Consider the following 21,550-nt stretch of genomic DNA (forward strand, 5'->3'; position numbering starts at 1 on the left):
TGACTAAATGGAGGCACTCTGCTCCATACAGTATTTACCATTATCACTGAATAACAGTCCACTTACAAATGACAGAAGAAAAAAATATAAGCAGAACGAAGCCAATACCAACTGGCCCAGCTGTTTACTATCCAAGCACTGATGTTTACACCAAGTCTGCATGGATTTCAAAATGTGTCATCCAATATGACCTGCTGTTCCAACTGTCCAGCTGGCACCAAGCTGGTGTATGAAATCATCTCACTGCTCTCGGGTTGTAAAAAAAATTATTTGCTTCTTCATTTGGAGGTAAAGATAATCATGATGTATCTTTTCATTATGGGTGGGGTTTAGGAATCGAGGGGCACCAAGTGCTAACACAATTTTTATGCGTTCCATCTTGAGTGTGTGTGCCACTGGTTCACCACTCCTGTCCTGTGTTGTTTATGCTGTGTCCTAACCAATTGGCTATACCTCAGCAGATACAGCCCATTCCTGAATACGTACACATTCTTTCAAAGGTGACTCCTGCTGATGTTTGCAGGTTGGATTGACTGTTGCCCTGAATTCCAGCTGGTAAATGTCTGGTTTGGCCCATACATCAACTCTTACCACGTGGGGTTGGTTTTCAATTCCCAAAGGCAAGGCAGTCCTCATTCCGTAGAGATCTATGGGACAACAGATGTTGGAATCTTGAGCAACCCACAAAACACTAGAAGACCACACACAAAATGCTGGAGGACCTCAGCAAGTCAGGGAGCTCCTGGGAGTGCAAATCCCGCACAACTTGTCATGGTCCCAGAGCATATGCTACACAATCAGGAAAGCTCACCAACACCTCCACTTTCAATGCACATCTTTACTCGCATCATTCTACAATTGCACAGTGGAGAACATCTTAACATGCTGCATCACTGTATGGGACAGAAACTGCACTGTAACAGACAGGAAGGCCCTACAACAGGTAGTCAAGACTACCCAACATGTCGCTGGCACCAGCCTACCTACTATCAAGGACAGGAAGGTGCCAGAAAAGGGTCAGTTACATCCACCCTGCTCACGGACTGTTTGTCCTACTCCCATCAGAGAGGAGATTACATAGCATCCATACCAGGGCCACCAAATCAAAAAACAGTTGCTTCCCCCCCCCCCAACCCCCTCAAGCAGTAATACTGATCAACACCTCCACCCACTAACCCACCCCTCCACATCTGCACCATCTCTACTTTATCATTTCCTGTCAGTTGCCTTATGTACAGACACTCCTGTGTGTAGTCACTTTATGGATATGGAATTGTTCTATTGTATATAAAGTATCTCATGTGTTTATATTTATTGCATTTTTCTATTATTGCGTTCTTTAAGTTATTGTGTTTTTTTTGTGCTGCATTGCATCTGGAGTAACAATTATTGTGTTCCCCTTTACACTTCTGTACTGGAACAATCTTGAATCTTTGGAAAGGAATAAACAGTTGACTTTTCGAGCTGAGACTTTATCAGGACTGGAAAGAAAGGGGGAAGAAGCCAGAAAAAGAAGGTGGAGGAAGGGAAAAAGGGCAGGCGTGGTTGTGATGGGTGAAGTAAGGTGAGGGGGGAGGGGGTGAGGTGAGCCTCAGTGGGTCCAAACTGAGAAGCTGAAAACAGAGTAAGATGGCGATGGAACACTGGAGGAAATTGGCAGCATTGATGAAGGGCCTAACCTACTGAGTTTTGGGTCAAGACCCTTCATCTGGGGCAATGAGTTTTGACCCGAAACGTTTCCCACCATGAATGCTGCCCGGTCAGCTGAGTTCCTCCGATGTTTTGTGTAAGCCTTGTTACATGCTTACACATCTGGAAGAGTGTGTGAGGAATTGGTCTTCTGTACAGGAGATGTTGGAGCAGAATGGAGAGGTGGCATAGAGTCTGCATATATGGCTCCTAATATCAGGAATTCATGGTGTTGTGATCAGCTATGATCTACTGAACTTCAGTGCTTCATCTGCATTACAAGATCCAAGCTACAATTTAACAGCATTCTCTTTATTCCTTACAGCAAAAATGTTCAGTTAAAGGTCGACAATGTTCTGGTAAGCACTTGTTCAGTCTCCTACACTCTGATGTCTTCTCTTTCCGCCCCGGCATACAGGCGAGCAGTTTGAAAGGGTATGAAATATATAGAAATAAGGTTTCTTCATTCAACTCTCTAGAATTCGGCCAAGAGGCTCTCAATCAATACATAGTCCGTCAATACCTCAATAGCAATGGTTGTGGGGCAATGACAAAGGATGCTTTATTTCTTAAAAATGAATGAATCCTTTTTTCTGCCTGAAACATTGATGAAACCTTTATTGGGGAACCTGCATTTTTATGATCATAAGACAGGAGTAGAATTAGGCCATTCAGCCCATCAAGCCTGCTCCATCATTCTGATTTTTTTAATATCCCCCTTAACCCCATTCTGCCTTCTACCCATAACCTTTGATACCCTTACCAATCCAGAATCTATCTGATATACTCAATGACCTCCATCTGGCTAAAGAAATTCCTCCTTATCTCTCTTCTAAATAGATGTCCCTCTATTCTGAAGCTGTGCCCTCCGGTCCTAGACTCCCCCATTATAGAAACATCCTCTCCACATTCACTCTATCTGGGCATTTCATTATATAAAATGAAATCCTCCTGTCCTTCCCCCCCCCCCCCCCCCCAATTCTTCTCAACTCCAGCAAGAACAGGCCCAGAGCCATCAAATGCTTCTACTGTAACCCTTTCATTTCCAGGATCATTCTCCTAAATTTCCTTTTATATTCCTGTGATGGCTCCAGTGAAGTACTGTTGAATGTAACCACTGCTGTAACATTGAATTTGCACACAGTAGGCTTCCACAAAGAACATGGTAATGACTGGATCATTTGCCTTTTATTTGCCCGCTGGACAATGGGGTCAAGATGGCCTGCATTTCCTGTAGTGTAAGGGAACTGTTATGATCACCTGAGAAGATAGATACTGACCTTATATCTTTATATCTTGTCTGAAACACACTGAAATATTCAACCAGTAATGCCATTATGAATTTTTATTTAGATTGATTGTTTGAATTCAAAGTTCAAAGTAAATTTATTATCAAAGTACAAACCCCATTTCCAGAAAAGTTGGGATATTTTCCAAAATGCAATAAAAACAAAAATCTGTGATATGTTAATTCACGTGAACCTTTATTTAACTGACAAAAGTACAAAGAAAAGATTTTCAATAGTTTTACTGACCAACTTAATTGTATTTTGTAAATATGCACAAATTTAGAATTTGATGGCTGCAACACACTCAACAAAAGTTGGGACAGAGGCATGTTTACCATTGTGTTACATCACCTTTCCTTTTAATAACACTTTTTAATCGTTTTGGAACTGAGAATACTAATTGTAGTAGATTTGCAACTGGAAATTTTGTCCGTTCTTGCTTAATATGAGACTTCAGCTGCTCAACAGTCCGTGGTCTCCATTGTCTGATTCTCCTCTTCATGATGCGTCATACATTTTCAATAGGAGATAGATCTGGACTGGCAGCAGGCCAGTCAAGCACACGCACTCTGTGTCTACAAAGCCACGCTGTTGTAGCCCTTGCAGAATGTGGTCTGGCATTGTCCTGCTGAAGTAAGCATGGACGTCCAGGGAAGAGACGTCACCTTGATGGCAACACATGTCTCTCTAAAATCCTAATATACGCCTCAGAGTCAATGGTACCTTCACATACATGCAACTCACCCATGTCGTGGGCACTGATGCACCCCCATACCATCACAGATGCTGGCTTTTGCACCTTTCGCTGATAACAATCAGGATGGTGGCTTTCATCTTTGGCACAGAGAAATCTATGCCCGTTTTTTCCGAAAACTAGCTGAAATGTGGACGCATCTGACCACAGCACACGGTTCCACAGTCTTTCGGTCCATCTGAGATGAGCTCGGGCCCAGAGGACTCCCCGGCGTTTCTGCATAGAGTTGATGTATGGCTTCCTCCTTGCGTATTACAGTTTCAAGTTGCACTCCTGGGTGCAGCAATGGACTGTGTTAAGTGACAATGGTTTTCCAAAGTACTCCCGAGCCTAGGTGGCTATAATTGTCACAGTAGCATGACGGTTTCTTAGGCAGTGCCGCCCGAGAGCTCGAAGATCACGCGCATTCAACAGTGGTTTCTGACCTTGCCCTTTATGCACTGAGATGTCTCTGAATTCTCGGAATCTTTTCACAATATTATGTACTGTAAATGTTGAAAGCCTAAATTCTCTGCAATCTTGCATTGGGAAATGTTCCTTTTGGACTGACTAACAATTCTCTCATGAATTTTGGCACAAAGGGGTGAGCCACGACCCATCCTTGCTTGCAAAGATTGAGCCTTTGATGGACGCTACTTTTATACCCAGTCATGATACCTCACCTGCTACCAATTACACTGCTTAATGTGGAGTCTTCCAAACCGGTGTTACTTGAATATTCTGTGCACTTTTCAATCTTATTTTAACTCTGTCCCAACTTTTGTTGAGTGTGTTGTAGCCATCAAATTCTAAATTTGTGTATCTTTAAAAACTACAATTAAGTTGGTCAGTAAAACTATTGAAAATCTTTTCTTTGTACTTTTGTGAGTTAAATAAAGGTTCATGAGAATTAACATGCCACAGATTTTTGTTTTTATTGCATTTTGAAAAATATCCCATCTTTTCTGGAAATGGGGTTTGTACATATATGTCACTATATAGAACCCTGAGATTAATTTTCTTGCAGGCGTTGACAGTTAATACAAGAATCACAATAGAATCAATGAGAGACCGCATCCAACGGGATGGACAAACAACCAAAAGACAACAAACTGTGCAATTGCAAAAAGAAAGAAAAAGAAATGCATAATAAATAATTAAATAAACAAGCAAGCAATAAATATCAAGAACATGAGATGTAGAGTCCTTGAAAGTGAGTGTATAGGTTGTAGGAGCAGTTTAGTGATGGGTCAAGTGAAATTACCCCCTCTGGTTCAAGAGCCTGATGGTTGAGGGGTAATATCTGTTTCCTGAGCCTATGTGGTATGCAGGTATTACACAACATTCTGCAACAATATTGCAGAGGGATACATTAACGATGGATAATTAGGCAATAAATATGGAGAACATGAGTGGTAAGTATGCAAGACACGTAGCCATTTTTGAACCCTGTCAATGCTTTGAGCATCATTTCAGTTGCTTCTCCCACCGTAACAATCTCATCACTCTTCAAACATTCGATTAGGGTTTTGATTCACTTTCTCACTTTGTTTGCAGCAAGAAGTCAAAGGGTTTACAGATTCGGAGAAGCTCTACCTCTACCTCCAGCTCCCTTCGGGCCCCAGCCATGGAGACAAAAGGTACAGGGCGGGCAGGTTCTTAAAATGGTGCCAGCTCCAGTATCCAGTTCCCATGTTATAAGGACTATTGCTAGAGAATGCGCTGGACTCCACTGAAGTTGTTTGGTCCTTCATACACAGGTCTTGTGCATGCTAATCATTTAAATTTAGAACAGAGGACATGAAACATTACAGCACAGTACAGGCCCTTCAGCCCACAATGCTGTATTGACCTTTTAAGCTACTCCAAGATCAGTCTAACCCTATCCTCCCACATAACTCTCTTTTCTTTCATCCATGTTCTGTGAAAAGAAAAAGATTGGTTAAGACAAATGTAGGTCCCTTACAGTCAGAAACAAGGTGAATTGATCATGGGGGACAAGGACATGGCAGACCAACTGAATAACTACTTTGGTTCTGTCTTCACTAAGGAGGACATAAATAATCTTCCGGAAATAGTAGGGGACTGAAGGTCTAGTGAGATGGAGGAACTGAGGGAAGTACATGTTAGTAGGGATGTGGTGTTAGGTAAATTGAAGGGATTAAAGGCAGATAAATCCCCAGGGCCAGATGGCCTGTATCCCAGAGTGCTTAAGGAAGTAGCCCAAGAAATAGTGGATGCATTAGTGATAATTTTTCAAAACTCCTTAGATTCTGGATTAGTTCCTGAGGATTGGAGGGTGGCTAATCTAACCCCACTTTTTAAAAAAGGAGGGAGAGAGAAACCGGGGAATTATAGACCAGTTAGCCTGACATCGGTGGTGGGGAAAATGCTAGAGCCAGTTATCAAAGATGTGATAATAGCACATTTGGAAAGCGGTGAAATCATCGGACAAAGTCAGCATGGATTTGTGAAAGGAAAATCATGTCTGACGAATCTTATAGAATTTTTTGAAGATATAACTAGTAGAGTGGATAGGGGAGAACCAGTGGATGTGGTATATTTGGATTTTCAAAAGGCTTTTGACAAGGTCCCACACAGGAGATTAGTGTGCAAACTTAAAGCACACGGTATTGGGGGTATGGTATAGATGTGGATAGAGAATTGGTTGGCAGACAGGAAGCAAAGAGTGGGAATAAACTGGACCTTTTCAGAATGGCAGGCAGTGACTAGTGGGATACCGCAAGGCTCAGTGCTGGGACTCCAGTTGTTTACAATATAAATGATTTAGACAAGGGAGTTAAATGCAGCATCTCCAAGTTTGCGGATGACATGAAGCTGGGCGGCAGTGTTAGCTGTGAGGAGGATGCTAAGAGGATGCAGGGTGACTTGGATAGGTTAGGTGAGTGGGCAAATTCATGGCAGATGCAATTTAATGTGGATAAATGTGAGGTTATCCACTTTGGTGGCAAGAACAGGAAAACAGATTATTATCTGAGTGGTGGCCGATTAGGAAAAGGGAAGATGCAACGAGACCTGGGTGTCATTGTACACCAGTCATTGAAGGTAGGCATGCAGGTACAGCAGGCAGTGTAAAAGGCAAATGGTATGTTGGCATTCATAGCAAGAGGATTCGAGTACAGGAGCAGGGAGGTTCTACTGCAGTTGTACAAAGCCTTGGTGAGACCACACCTGGAGTATTGTGTGCAGTTTTGGTCCCCTAATCTGAGGAAAGACAGTCTTGCCATAGAGGGAGTACAAAGAAGGTTCACCAGATTGATTCCTGGGATGGCAGGACTTTCATACGAAGAAAGACTGGATCGACTAGGCTTATACTCGCTGGAATTTAGAAGATTGGGGGGGGATCTTATTGAAACATATAAAATTCTAAAGGGATTGGACAGGCTAGATGCAGGAAGATTGTTCCCGATGTTGAGGATGTCCAGTACGAGGGGTGACAGTTTAAGGATAAAGGGGAAGCCATTTAGGACCGAGATGAGGAAAAACTTCTTCACACAGAGAGTGGTGAATCTGTGGAATTCTCTGCCACAGGAAACAGTTGAGGCCAGTTCATTGGCTATATTTAAGAGGGAGTTAGATATGGCCCTTGTGGCTAAAGGGATCAGGGGGTATGGAGAGAAAGCAGGTACAGGGTTCTGAGTTGGATGATCAGCCATGATCATACTGAATGGTGGTGCAGGCTCGAAGAACCAAATGGCCTACTCCTGCACCTATTTTCTATGTTTCTATGGTCGTGTCCACAGTAAAATGGTTCAAGTGACATGATCACAGCTTTTGTGGTGGGGGGGGGGGGTCAGAGCTCAATTGCTTCACACCCTTCCCGTGTGTGCATGGGTTTCCTCCAGTTCTTTCCATTTTCGTCAATAGTCCAAAGGCATACCAGTTAGTAGATCAATTGGTCAGTGGATATTGTTCTGTGTTAAATAGATGGATTGCTGGGCAGTGCAGCTGGAAAGGCCAGAAGGGCCTGTTTCACGGTGTATCTCAATAAATACATTGTGTATGTCTTCCTACAAACTGAGTGACATGGTAGCATGGAGGATTAAGATATGAACTTGTAATTCAGGGGGTGAGGGTTCAAATTCCACCTACCTGCACTAGAAATGAGGGTTTGGCAATTACCTGACACTATTCTGATTCCTCCAAGGATTGTTGTTCCCACCTCCACAACCCCCCCAGACTGTGTAAGAAAATGGAAGGTTATGGCTGTGTAGGAGGGAAGGGTGGGATTGATTGTGGCGAAGGTTTACCTGGGCCGAAGGGGCCTGTTCTATGTTCTATGCTCCTGTCACTGGGTCTGAAGTAACAAAGTTCCTGCAGATGCTGGAAATCCGGAGCAACACACACAAAATGCTGGAGGAACTCAGCAGGTCAGGCAGCATCTATGGACATGAATCAACAGTAGATATTTTGGGCTGAGGCTTTTCATATGAACTGTCTGATGCTGTTCAAACATATGACCTGGTGTAACAATGCCACTCGCTCAGCTGAGACTGATGAACAGTGCAGTGAGGAAGGAAATTATTCTGCTCATGATACAGTTCTTAGAAAGAGTGCATCAAGTCCTCTCTTCATTCCCCTGCAGTTCCTTCCTCTTCAACTTGTTATAAAAGTATCTTAGTAAGTCTTCCTACAGCTTTCTCAAGCAATGCATTAGATTTTTAAATGCAAGTGATCCCAAATGCATTAACTGGTTTATCAAACAAAATTCAACAGCAAAGAACATAATTAGAGTTATGAACACAAGATTCTGCAAATGTCGGAAATCCAGAGCAACACACACAAAATGCTGGAGGAACTCAGCAGGTCAGGCAGCATCTACGGAGTGGAATAAACAATGTTTCGAGCCAAGTTCCTTCATCAGGGCTTTAATTAGAGGAGAGTGGGTTGGCTTTAAAAAGCGTCTTTGACTAGGAAAGTGATACAGGATTATTTAGGTAGGGGATGTTGAGTCTTGGCTGCTGATGGCACAGCTGATTTAGGGAGAGAGCAAAAAACCAAAGTTCAAAGTGAATTTTGTTATCAAAATACATAAATGTCACAAAATACTACCCTGAAATTAATTTTTGTGTGGGCTTTCAAGGTAGATACAAAGGACACAATAAAATCAGTAGAAAAATAGACAAACATCCATTGTGCAAATACCAAAAGAAAAGCAAAATAAAAATAATAAATATATATTATTGAGAACATATTGTAGAGTTCTTAAAAGTGAGTCTGTAGTTTCTGCAGTCAGTTCAGTGTTGTGAGTGAAATTATACACTCTGGGTTAGGATGTTGATCGTTGAGGACTAATAATAGTTATGGAACTTGGTGATGCGGGTCGTGAGGCTCCTGTACCTTCCTGGAGGCAGAAGCAGGAAGAGAGCATGACCTGGATGGTGGGGGTCCTCGATGACTTGGTTGAGAAGTCAGCCTCAAGTCATAACACACTGAGGATATGATGCCCCCATGGTTTATTAAGTGTTGCTTCCCCTTTGTCAGTGTGAGTGATGTTTAATGGCTAGCATCTTAATCTTGAGGCACACCCTTGATTTATATTATGTAAGACGCAGGAGCAAAATTAGGCCAGAATGTCAGTTATTATGGCAGTTTATATGATACTTCATTTCCATCCAAATGGTCAAGGCCATAAGATATTGGAGCAGAATCAAACTATTCAGTCCGTCAAGTCTGTTCTGCCGTTCCATAATGGCTGACTTATTCCTCTCAAACCCAGTTCTCTTGCCTTCTCCCCATAACCTATCAACTCCTGTTTGAAATATACCCAAATAACTTGGCCTCCACAGCCATCTGTGGTAATGAATTTCACAGATTCACCACCCTCTGGCTAAAGAAATTCCTCCTCATCTCTGTTCTAACTGGATATTCCCTCTATTCTGAGGCTGTGCCCCCTGGCCCTGGATTCCCCCACTATTCCTCTCCATGTCCACTCTGTCTTTGCCTTTCAATATTTGATAGGTTTCAACGAGATAAACCCACCCCCCCCCCCCCCAACATTCTTCTAAAGTCCAGCTAGTATAGGCCCAGGGCCATCAAACACTCCTCGTGCATTAACCCTTTCATTCCTGGAATAATTGTCGATCTGGACACTCCCTGATGCCAGCAAATGTTTTCTTAAATAAGGAGTTCAAAACTGCTTACAATAATCCTTGCAGTCTGACCTTCACCATTACATACTGGCTTTTATATTCTAGTTTTTAGCCTGTGTTTGATTTTATTTATCCCCTGCTATGTTAAATACTCTCAAAAGATTGGTGAGGTAGTGTACGGATCTAAAAGCATAAGACTATCTTTATCACTACCCCTATTTGATCACAGCTCCAGCATCAGTAGCAGTGACCCGTATCCCACAAGCACTGCTGACCAAATGCATGCTTGCAACTGGATAAGGAACCACCTGGAGGAACATCCGGACACCTGTCTACCAAAGCAAGATGTCTACGATGCTTACAAGTACGTAAGTGATATCTAATGTGCACAGGAATGATTTGTCTGCCCCCTCTGGTTCTAGAGTTCTTCAGGGACTGAGGTTATTTGGGTTGTTAGCTGGTTTACCAATCACGTGGTTACTAACGCATCACGGTGGCTGACAGAAAGATCTGTCAAACAAGATATAAATTGATAACGCCGTGAACAATACCTCTGTTTCCACTCTCTTTTTGCACTACTTGTTTCATTAAAATTTTAATATATATTTCTTAATGTAATTTATAATTTTTTTCTGTATTGCACTGTACTGCTGCTGCAAAACAAATTTTTCAACATACAGTGTCAGTGATATTAAACCTGGTTCTGATTCTAATAAGCAAAAGGGTTCACAATCTTTAACATAAGAAAAATATAATCTTTTGTTTTTGAACACAGACGTTACTGTAATAATTTATCCTACCGGCTCCTGAGTGCAGCAAACTTTGGCAAAATCATGCGCGATGTCTTTCCGAACTTCAAGGCTCGACGGCTGGGAGGGCGAGGCCAGTCTAAATATCCTTTTACTCTTGTTCTTAAAAGCAGCTTGTGTTTTGTGACTCCATCGTGGTGGTGCTCCGAGGCCTCTGAGAGTAGTAACCTCCAAGATGATGTTCAAGGACCCTCAGTGAAGTGCAGAAAGATCAATATTATTGCAGATGTCACGTTTGGGGCATGATATTAGAATGGAGCTCATTCAAATGATGTACAATATAATAATAATGACTTCCTTTACAGAGCACTTTTCATACGGACAATGTAGTTCAAAGTGCATTGCAAAGCTATAAAGTGCAAGCATGAAAGTAAAAGACAAAAAGTTGTTAGTTAAAATCAAGGTTACGGTAGATAAATAGGTTTTGAGCTGGCATTTAGAAGTGTCAATTGAGTCTTCATCCCTTGTAGTTTTAGGTATTGAATTCCACTGTTTAGGTGTGTAGTTCATAAAATCTGACCAGCCAATTATCTTTTGACGGAGATTGTTTAAATTTAAACGAAGGGCAAAAGAAGACCAGAGAACTTGAGCAGGATTATAAAACTAAAACAATTCTATGATGTGCTCTGCTCCCAGATCATTAAGAGCTTTAAAAACAGTAAGAGAACTTTGGAATCAATTCTAAAAGATACAGGAAGCCAGCGCAGAACCCACTATAAAAATGAAGACAAGCAGGGGGTAGTTCTAGGGGATTATTCCATAATCAATTCTTCCAAAATTAATTGCTACATCCAAAACAATTTCGTTGACTGTGGAACAATTTGTGATGTGAGGCACTATGATGAAGAAAGCCATTTCTTTATACTTTGGTCATTTCTGCATTCTCTTTTGTTGTCTGTACACCCCTCATCAATGTTTTAACTTATTATTTGAAATATTAATGTCAAGATGTTTTTACAGAGATTAGCTTTATTTGTGACGTGTACAACAAAATGCATCTTTTGCATCAACCACCAACGTGATCCGAGGCTGTGCTTTGAGCTTCCAGTGACAACATGGCATTCCCACAACTCACCCATATGTCTTTGGAAACCCACGCAGAAAGCATACAGACTCCTTACAGACAGCGATGGGAATTGAACCCATATCACTGGTGCAGTAGTGTTCTGCTAACTGTAATGTTCTGCCACCCCTATATTAGTTGAAGTTTATTGTCATTTTACTGTACATATATACAGCCAACACAAGCTATGTTCCTCTGGACCAAGGTGCACCTACTCAGTATATATTTCACACAGCACGTAAGCCACAATGTTATACCATAAATGAGTTATTAAAATATAATTCAAAATGCACGTAGTAAAGCACAGCACAGGTAAACAGCTCACTGTCCTAGTGACGAGACCTCAGTGGTGACAGAGTGTTCATTAGTCTCTCAGCCTGAGGAAAGAAGCTGTTACCCAGTCTGGCAGTCCTAGTCCCGATGTTCCTGTACCTCCTCCCTGATGGTGTGGGTCAAAGAGATTGTGGAATGGGTGGTCAGGATTCTGAATGATGCTTTGGGTCCATCATCTGCAATGCTCCTGGTGACTGTCACATATGGGAGGGAAGGGAGACTGTGATGATGCTCTTGGCTGTTTTTATTATCTACTGTAGGCTCTTGTGGTCTGATGCCTCACAGCTTCCATATCACATAGTGTTGCAGCCAGAGAAGATAGCCTTGATGGTGTTCTTATAGAAAGTTGTTAGAATAGGGGTGGGGAGCCTTGCACACCTCAGTCTCCTCAGAAAGTGGAGACACTGCTGTGCCTTCTTGACTAGTGAGGAGGTGTTGTGGGTCCAGGTCAGATCATCTGTTATGTACACACAAGGAACTTTGTGCTCGTCACTCACTCTGCGGCAAAGACAATGACGTGCAATGGAGAGTGGATGCCCTGCGCCTTCCTGAAGTTCACAATCATCTCTTTTGTCTTGATCATATTAAGACTCGTGTTGTTGTTCGCACACCATTTGACAAGCCTGCGCCTCTGCATGCATGCATCATCGATGTTGCTGATTTGGCTCACCACTATAGTGTCATCAGTTAACTTGATGGTGCAGTTTGAGCTGAATCTGACAATGCAGTCGCAAGTCAGCAGAATATTATTTGCCCAAATTGCTCTGGTTCTCAGAAACCAAAGAGAAAAAAGAATCATAAGCATGATGTTTGATCATACCTGTGGCCCATTGTGTGCTTGCAGCCATCAAGCCGATTGTGCAAATTCCATATTCCCTTCAGCTCCCCCTCACGTTCATTCCAAGGGGCCTTTAACCCACTGACTCCCCAACTTGAGGATGTAGGAGGATTCACAAGAGCCTGGAGCAAACATAGAGTTTCAGGGAAAATGGAGAAAAGAACTCCATACAGATGCCACCAGAGATCAGGGTCGAACTTGGACCACTGGGGTAGTGAGCAGCAACTCTGCCTGTGCCGACATCTGGGTGGGTCTGCAGTAATTTACAAGCCAGATTATGAAACATTTTCTTCCTTAGCGAACCTTAGGTGAGTTTTTCAAGTAATTAAATGAATCTAAATTCCTCAGCTTTCAGGGTGGTATTTGAACATGCCCCCCCCCCCCTCCCCCGATCACTATCTTGGGGTGCCACAGTAGCCTAGTGGTTAGTGTGATGCTATTACAGCTCAGGACAATGGAGTTTGGACTTCATTTCTGGCGCCGTCAGTAAAGAGTTTGTACATTCTCCCTGTGACTGTGTGGTTTTCCTCCTACAGTGCAAAAATAAACCGATTAGTAGGTTAATTGGTCCTGTATTTAGGCTTGTATTAAATAGGTGGGTTGCTAAGCAGCATGGCTTGTTGGGCCAGAATGGCCTATTCTGCAGTGTATCTCTAAGTAAAACATTTAAATAAATAAAGATTATTATCAATATTACTGTATGCTGATCCAGAAAATTAATTCTAATGTTATCATAATCCACAATTGCAATGGTGGTGTTCACGTACTACTTCTTTTTGAGCCCTTAGCTCCCATTGATGATATCCTCTTTTCCATTGTCCAAAGTTGATGGTTCATCAATGTTCCTATAATCCATTGTATCCACTGTACAGGGGATTGGCCTATGCAGCTTTATCAGAGCTGCGTTGGTCATCCTTACCCATTTCCACCTGTCATGATGGGAATGTAGGGTTGGACTTTGAGAGGCAGTTATATACTTGAGCAACACCCAGAATGCTGGAGAAATAGGCCAGACTATGAAACATTTCCTTAGTGAACCAGGTAGGTGTTTCCCTGACTTCCTCTCCCTTCCTTTCCAGTCCTGAAGAAGGCCCAAAGCGTCGACTGTTTATCTCCCTGCTGAGTTCTTCCGGCATTTTGTGTGTGTTGCTCTGGATTTCCAGCATCTGCAGAATCTGGTGGTTTTTGTTTATATACTTAACTCTTTCCAACATATTGCTACGGTGGAATTAGAAGAAAGACCGTGGTCAGCATGCCTTCCCTTCCAAGCCTGGATTTGAAGCTCCCAGACCCGGTAAGTGGGATTGCAAAATATTGTTGTGTTAGTATGTTTGTAGGCTCATTGGACCAGAAGGATTGCCATGTCATTATTCCTAAAAAAGCGATCACTTGCCAGGTTGAGCCGACCCTTCACTAACTCCTGTCTTCCCACTTCTGCAGTCACAGAATGATTATGTAACTTTTCATTCTCTTATCAGTAATGGACACAGTATAGAACATCACAGTCCAGGCCCTTCACTCCTCAATGTTGTGTCAACCTTTTAACTTACTCTAAGGTCAATCTAATCATTCCCTCCGTTATTCTATCATCCATATGCCAATGTAAGAGTTTCTTAAATACTCCTAATGTATCTGCCTCCACCATCACCCCTGGAAAGGCATTAAAAACAAACTACCTCTGACATCCCCCTGTACTTTCCTCCAATCATCTTAAAATGATGCCCCCTTATATTAACCATCTCTGCCCTGGGAGAGAAAAATCTCTGGCTGCCCACTCTTATCATCTCGTATGTTATCTCATCCCCCTTCGCTCCAAAGAGAAAAGCCCAAGTTTACTTATCTTCACAAGACGTGCTCTTTAATCCAGGCAGCATCCTGGTAAGTCTCCTCTGCACCCTCTCTAAAGCTTCCACATCCTTCCTATAGTAAGGCAACCAGAACTGAACACAATACTCCCAAGTGTGGTCAGAGTTTTATTGTTTTTCTTTGCAGGGTCGTGGGTACATGTTCATAATTCCAAAGACTTAAGCACACTCCCCAGATCAATACTAAATGCTATACTGAGGGAGTCTGCTGTGTTATTGGGAGTCCACCACTGTCAGAAGTGCTGTTTTTTTGTGTGTGTGATGTCAATCCAAATGTAGAAGAGTGACATATAGACAGAGTGGGTCTGTAGAGACACCTAACCCGCCAGCAGAGTTGGCGATGCACAACAAGGAGAGAGGTCTGCAATGTGTGATGGAATGAGGGAGATGAAAGAAAGAGAGCAGATTAATGGGGAGAATATGGGGGAAATGTATGGTACACACAGACGATGGGGAGGAGGAATGAGGGAGAGAGATGGTACACAGGGACGATGGGGAAAAGGGAGTGGGGGAGAGATATGGCCAGGGACGATGGGGAGAGAGATAGTACACAGTGGGATTGATTGGTGCTGGGGTACAAAGAAGGGCACATTATATAGAGCTGGACCAAGGCTGTGCCATACTTGTCCAATCCTTTGTTAAGGACCAGACATGCCAGTTTATGTAACATGATTTATGCCAATGCTCTTTGCCTCTCTTTATGTTCTTGTCACCTCTCTCCCCTCTCTGCCCCTCCCCTTCTACTTCTCTCCCATGTTAGCTGGAGGCGAAGGAAGCGGACAAGTCCCAGCAGAACGATGTGCTGGTTTCAGCGGCCATCAGCCTGATCTGTGAGTGGGCTCAGCGGGTGCTGATGAGGCAATTCGACTCAGTTGTGGACCTGGCCCGTTTCCTCGTGATGGAGCACCTCATCAGCCCCAGGACCAAAAACGCAATGCTGGTGAAGGAGGAGCTTATGACTGGTAAGTGAAGTATTTGCACCTGTCCTTGAACCAGAATCTTCTCTAATCTGTTGAATGTCCTTCTCAAACTGGTAGAACTCTGCAGCAAATCAAAAGGCCCTTCAGCCCAACATGCAAAGTGGCTCCTTTTCAAAAAGCTGTCCAGATGATGGGCCTTGACCTGAAACATTTCCCTCCGCAGATGCAGCCTGAGCCAGTTTCTTCCAGCTCCTAGTTTGTTGCTCTGATTTCAGCATTTACAGTTTCTTGTGTTCAATGTGCTGCTTCTCCCCCAACCATACAGTTCCACCAAAGGATTGCAAATGATTTCCTCTCAAACATGTTTCACATGAATAGTGACTTCCTCTCTGATGGATATAGATTTCTGTGAAGAAAACCAGGAGGGTGCTCCAATATTTATTCCACGTAAAGTACCTAAAATAACAACAACAGAGATTTGTGTATTTAAAGATACAGCGCTGAACATGCCCTTCCGGCCCAGTGAAGTGGAAGCGAAAACAGTTGCCTAGACTTCCTCTGTTAATACCCTACATGCAGTGCAGTGAGGCTTTTCTCGAGTATAGATCCGTCAAGTCCCATTGGGCTGAAAGGTAACAGAAGATCTTGCATCGTTTCGTGTTCAGGAGGAAAGGTGCTGTATTGGACCACACTAACAACAAACACCGTAATGGAAGGTCATGCTGACATGAAAGAAATTTTCACCATTCCCACCCCCACTTTCAGTTTTAAAAACTTTACACTTGCACTTCCATCCTGTTGATTTCCACTCTTTACTTAACCTGCAGAAAATATATTGAAAACCCAGAAAGACCCAATGCAGCGACAGCAGTCCAAGATCACTGGGAAGGAAGCTGAGGAGAGAACTGGAATGTCAGAGGTAGGTTTCTTTGATACAGCGTGGTGAGTGTGTGGACTGGGCTGCTGGGGTGATGAAGTTCTCTGTTGATGCTGTGCCCCAGCTGTCAATATAACACAGGGCAGTATGCCCATGCAACAGGCTCCCCCTCTCCATGTAGCTGATGGATTCAGAAAAAAGAGCAGAGACCAATACAGTTTGACTGAAAAGCATGTTGCAGGAGTTGCCAGTCAATGTTGAATTCAATGTTGCCTTAGGAACTCTAGCTCCAGATTTTTCCTCACAGTTTATTCCCGAAGCCTTCCCCATGAATGGGCAAAACCACAAGGCAGCAGAGATTTGAGATCACAGCTTTCCTTCTCGTAGATGAACTGCCAACCATGGCTGACGAGCCCCATCTGCCCGAAGCGACTAGATTTAAGGCACCAATAACCTGTCTTTGCCCTTTTTCCTGTCAGTAGAAACAGTTCTGTTGGGCTTCATAGCTAAGCCGTGTGAAGGCCAGGAGCTGGACTTGAGAGTAAAAGGATATATGAAACGCACGCTACTGGGAGTATTTAATAGGTAGTGGGAGCTTATCTCCACTACCCCCCCCCCCCCACCCCGGATATGCCAGCCTTAAGGAACGGGGGTGGTGGTAAATGCAGATGCATTGGGGACATTTGAAAAACTCTTCGATGGGCACATGGATAGAAACTTGAAGGATGGGGAGCATTAGACTGACCATAGTGTAGGTTAGTGGTTAGCACCTTGTTTTACAGTTAGTTCAAATCCTGCTGCTGTCTGTAAGAAGTTTGAATGTTCTCATCGTGGCCACATTGGTTTCCTCCCAGACATACAAGTTAGGGTTAGTAAGTTGTGGGCATCTACGTTGGCACCAGAAGCATGGTGACACTTGCAAGCTCCCCCAGAACTGACACAAATTAAACCTTTCACTGTATGTTTTAACCTGCATGTGACAAACAAAACTAAGTTTTAAAAAATATAAAAGTTTAGCATAACATTGTGGGTCAAAGGGCCTGTACTGTGCTGTACTGTTTAATGTTCCAACAAGACTTGCAGATGAGCGCCAAGCATTGCTCATTGTACATGTTACTGACATTCTTACCACTCCTCATTACCCTGACAGAGCCAGTTGTTCCAGGAATCTTGAGTTGCTCGTAAACAAAACCAGAAAGTCCTGACAGATTAGACTGGCCTGGAACAAAATCTTAGAGTCTCCTTTCTTGAAGTCACGGATTCAACATTCATTTGAACATGAGCTCAAAAACTGGGCAAACCCACACAGTACAGCGGGCAATGTCACCGTACTTCACATGCAACATTCAATGAGACCCTATCTGTTATGGTCATAGAGTCATAGAACACTACAGCAGAGAATCAAGTACTTCAGCTATTTAGACCAAGCCAGACTATTAATTTGCCTAATCCCATCGACCTGCACCTAGACCATAGACCTCCAAACCCCTCCCATCCATGTATCTATCCAAACTTCTCTTAAATGTTGTAAGTGACCCCATTCCACCACTTGTGCTGGCAGCTCTTTCCACACTCTCATCCCCCTCTGAGTGAAGAAGTTCCCTTTAAACAATTCTCCTTTCACCCTTAACCCATGACCTCTAGTTGTAGTTTCACCCAACCTCAGTGGAAGAAACTTGCTTGAATTTACCCTATCTTTATCCCTTATAAATTCCCTCAATCTTCTACATTCTAGGGAATAAAGTTCTAATCTATTCAATCTTTCCTTATAACTCAGGTCCTCCAGTCCTGGCAACATCCTTGGAAATTTTCTCTACACTCTTTCAATCTTATTTGCATCTTTACTGTAAGTAGGTGACTAAAACTGGATGCAAGACTTCAAGTTAGGTCTCACCAACATCTTATACAATTCCAATGTAACATCTCAACTCCTGTACTCAATACATTGATTTATGAAGGCCAATTTGTCAAAAGTTTCCTCACAACCACTTACAAGGAATTATGGATCTGTATTCCCAGATCCCTTTCTTCTACTGCACTCCTCAGTGTAAGACCTAACCTGGTTGGTCCTCCCAAAGCACAACACCTCACACTTGTCTACATTAAGTACCATCTGCTATTTTCCAGCCCATTTGTCCATGTGGTCTAGATCCCACTATGAGCTTTGATAGTCCTCCTCTTTGCAATACACACACAATCGTCATGTCATCCACAAATCTGCTGATCCAGCTTACCACATTTTCATCCAGATTGTTGATAAACAACAACCGACCCAGCATCAATCCCTGTGGCTCACCACTAGTCACAGATCTCCAATCAGAGTGGTAACCATCTACAACCACTCTCTCAATCATTCTTTCTCGAAGCCAATGTCTAATCCAATTTACTACCTCATCTTGAACGCCAAGTGACTGAACCTTCTTAACCAACCTTCTATGCAGGACCTTGTCAAATGTCCATGTAGGTAACATCCACTGCCTTGCCTTAATCAACTTTCACAGTAACTTCCTTGAAAAGTTCAATAAGGTGGGTTGGACACGACTTACCATGGACAGAGCCATGTTGACTGACCCTTATCATTCCCTGCCTAGACCAAGTGCTTGTATATCTGGTCCCTTAGAATACCTTCCAATAACTTTTTCACTACTGATGTAAGGCTCATCAGCTAATAATTTCATGGCTTATTCTTAGAGCCTTTCTTAAGCAATTGAGCAACATTAGCTATCCTGCAATCTTCCGGTACCCCACCTGTGACCATGGATGTTTTCAATATGAGATGCAGCAATGTAATAGAGCCTTGACTAGTGACCAGTCGGCATTTGGGGTTGATTAGTAAGAGCAAATCAAAGGAAGGCAGAGGGAAACGCAGTGGCCATTGTAATCTTAAGACTTTAGCTCTTTGAGGCTTCAATGAAGAGAAACTTCACTCAGAGAAAGCAAAGGAATGAAATGCTCGTTTTCTTCTCATTCTCTTCTTTGTATGTGCTCAGCTAGGATAGCAGGATAGTGAAATGCTCCTCTTGCAGGATGTGGGAAGGTAGGGAGACCCCCAGTGTCCCTGATGGATGCAACTGCGAGAAGTGCCTCCAGCTACAGCCTCTACAAATCCGCTTTAAGGCTTTGAAGCTGGAATTGGATGAATTCCAGATCATTCGGGAGGCTGATAGATAGGACATGTAGAGAGGTAGTTACACCCAAGGTGCTGGACACAGGAAGCTGGGTGACAGTCAGGAAGGGGAAAGGGGTTAAGGAGACAGCGCAGAGTAACCCTGTGGCCATCCCCCTCAACAATAGGTATATCACTTCAGTCACTTTTGTCGGAATGTGACGGGAAACTGACAGTGGGCGAGTCTCTGGCATTGAGTCTGCCTCTATGACTCAGAAAGGAAGGGGGGGAGAAAAGTTGTGCTGTGGTGATAGGGGATTTGTTAGTTAGGGGAACGGACAGATGAGAATAAGATTCCTGGATGGTATGTTGCCTCCTGGATGCCAGGGTCAGGGATATCTCAGATGGAGCCCTCAGCATTCTTAAGTGGGAGGGTGAGCAGCCAGAAGTTGGGTAGGACAAGTGACGAGTTGGAGAGTTCAGTGAGTTAGGTGCTAAGTTAAAGGGCAGGACCTCCAGGGCTGTGATTTCAGGATTGCTACCTGTGCCACGTGCTAGTGAGGCCAGAACTTGGAAGATTATACAGTTTAATATGTGGCTGAAGAATTGATGTAGGAGGGAAGGCAAAAGATTTTTGGAACATTGGGTTCTCTTTAATAGAAAGTGGGGCCAGTACAGAAGGGATGGTTTGCACCTGAACTGGAGGGGAATAATATCCTAGCAGTAAATTTTGTTAATGCTGCATGGTGGGGTTTAATCTAGAGTTGCCAGGGGGTGGGAACTAGGATGCCAGAACAGTTAGGGTAGAGGTTGTGGAGGCAGATGTTGGTAAGACCTCAGATAAAGTTAGAATTCAAAAGGTTGAGCATGGTGTGAGTAGTGTCCTGAGCTGCGTACATTTCAATGCAAGAAATATCATAGGAAAGGCAGGTGATAGTACTGAGGGTGAGGTAGCTGGTTTACGGAGGCAATGTGCAGTGAGGAGAGGCTGTTGAATGGGCAGAATTGCAGTCAAAAAGATGAGTTGCAATGTAAAAGGAGGACAAAATTGAAAAGGGTGAGTACAGGACTGAAGGTGTTGTATCTGAATGCATGCAGTGTACTGAATAAAGTAGATGAACTTGTAGCATAGTTACAGATTGGCAGGTATGTTATAGGCATCACTGAATCACTGAAAGAAAATTACAGCTGGGAGCTTAACGTCCAAGTATGTACACTGTTCCAAAAGGACAAGCAGGAAGGCAGAGGGGTGGTGTTTCTCTGATGGTAAAAAATGAAATCAACGAGGTGACAGGGTTGGAAGGTGGTGAATCATTGTGGATAGAGCTAAGGAACTGCAAGGGTAGAAAGACCCTGATGGTTGTTTACAGAACCCCCAAACAGTAGAAAGGTTGTGGCCTACAAATTACAGTGGGAGATAGTAAATGCATGCCAAAAGGGCAATGTTACAATAGTCATAGGGAATTTCAATATGCAGGTAGATTGGGAAAATCAGGTTGGTGCAGGATTCCAGGAGGGGGAATTTCTAGTGGCTACGAGATGACTTTATGGTTGAGCCCACTAGGGGATCAGCTAATCTGGACCTGGTGTTGTGAAATGAACCAGAATTGATTAGAGAGCTTAAGGTAAAAGAACCCTTAAGGGAAAGAGATCATTATATGTTAGAATACACTCTGCAATTTGAGAAGGAGAAGCAGAAGGTTCTTGGGAAACTCAAAGGTCCAAAGGTGGATAAGTCACCAGGACCAGGTGGTGAACACCCCAGAGTTCAGAAAGAGGTGGCTGAAAAGATTGTGGAGGCATTAGTAATGATCTTTCAAGAATTACTAGATTCTAGAATGGTTCCAGAAGACAGAAAAATTACAAATGTCACTCCATGCTTCATGAAGAGAGAGAGACAGAAGGAAGAAAACTT

At 43.1% G+C, this 21,550-nt stretch overlaps 1 protein-coding gene across 2 annotated transcripts in view; it reads left to right on the forward strand.

Moving 5' to 3' along the window:
• rfx5 (regulatory factor X, 5) overlaps positions 1 to 21,550 on the forward strand; it is a 43,681-nt gene that overhangs the window by 13,696 nt on the left and 8,435 nt on the right. For both annotated transcript variants that reach the window (XM_059980217.1, XM_059980218.1), the window contains 7 exons: positions 2,015 to 2,048; positions 5,269 to 5,351; positions 10,054 to 10,188; positions 10,600 to 10,716; positions 14,080 to 14,161; positions 15,493 to 15,694; positions 16,480 to 16,571. In XM_059980217.1, coding sequence (XP_059836200.1) covers positions 2,015 to 2,048; positions 5,269 to 5,351; positions 10,054 to 10,188; positions 10,600 to 10,716; positions 14,080 to 14,161; positions 15,493 to 15,694; positions 16,480 to 16,571 — 745 coding nt within the window. The remainder of the gene's footprint in view (positions 1 to 2,014; positions 2,049 to 5,268; positions 5,352 to 10,053; positions 10,189 to 10,599; positions 10,717 to 14,079; positions 14,162 to 15,492; positions 15,695 to 16,479; positions 16,572 to 21,550) is intronic.

This window comes from Hypanus sabinus, chromosome 9 (assembly GCF_030144855.1).
Source record: "Hypanus sabinus isolate sHypSab1 chromosome 9, sHypSab1.hap1, whole genome shotgun sequence".
Classification (NCBI taxonomy): Eukaryota; Metazoa; Chordata; class Chondrichthyes; order Myliobatiformes; family Dasyatidae; genus Hypanus; species Hypanus sabinus.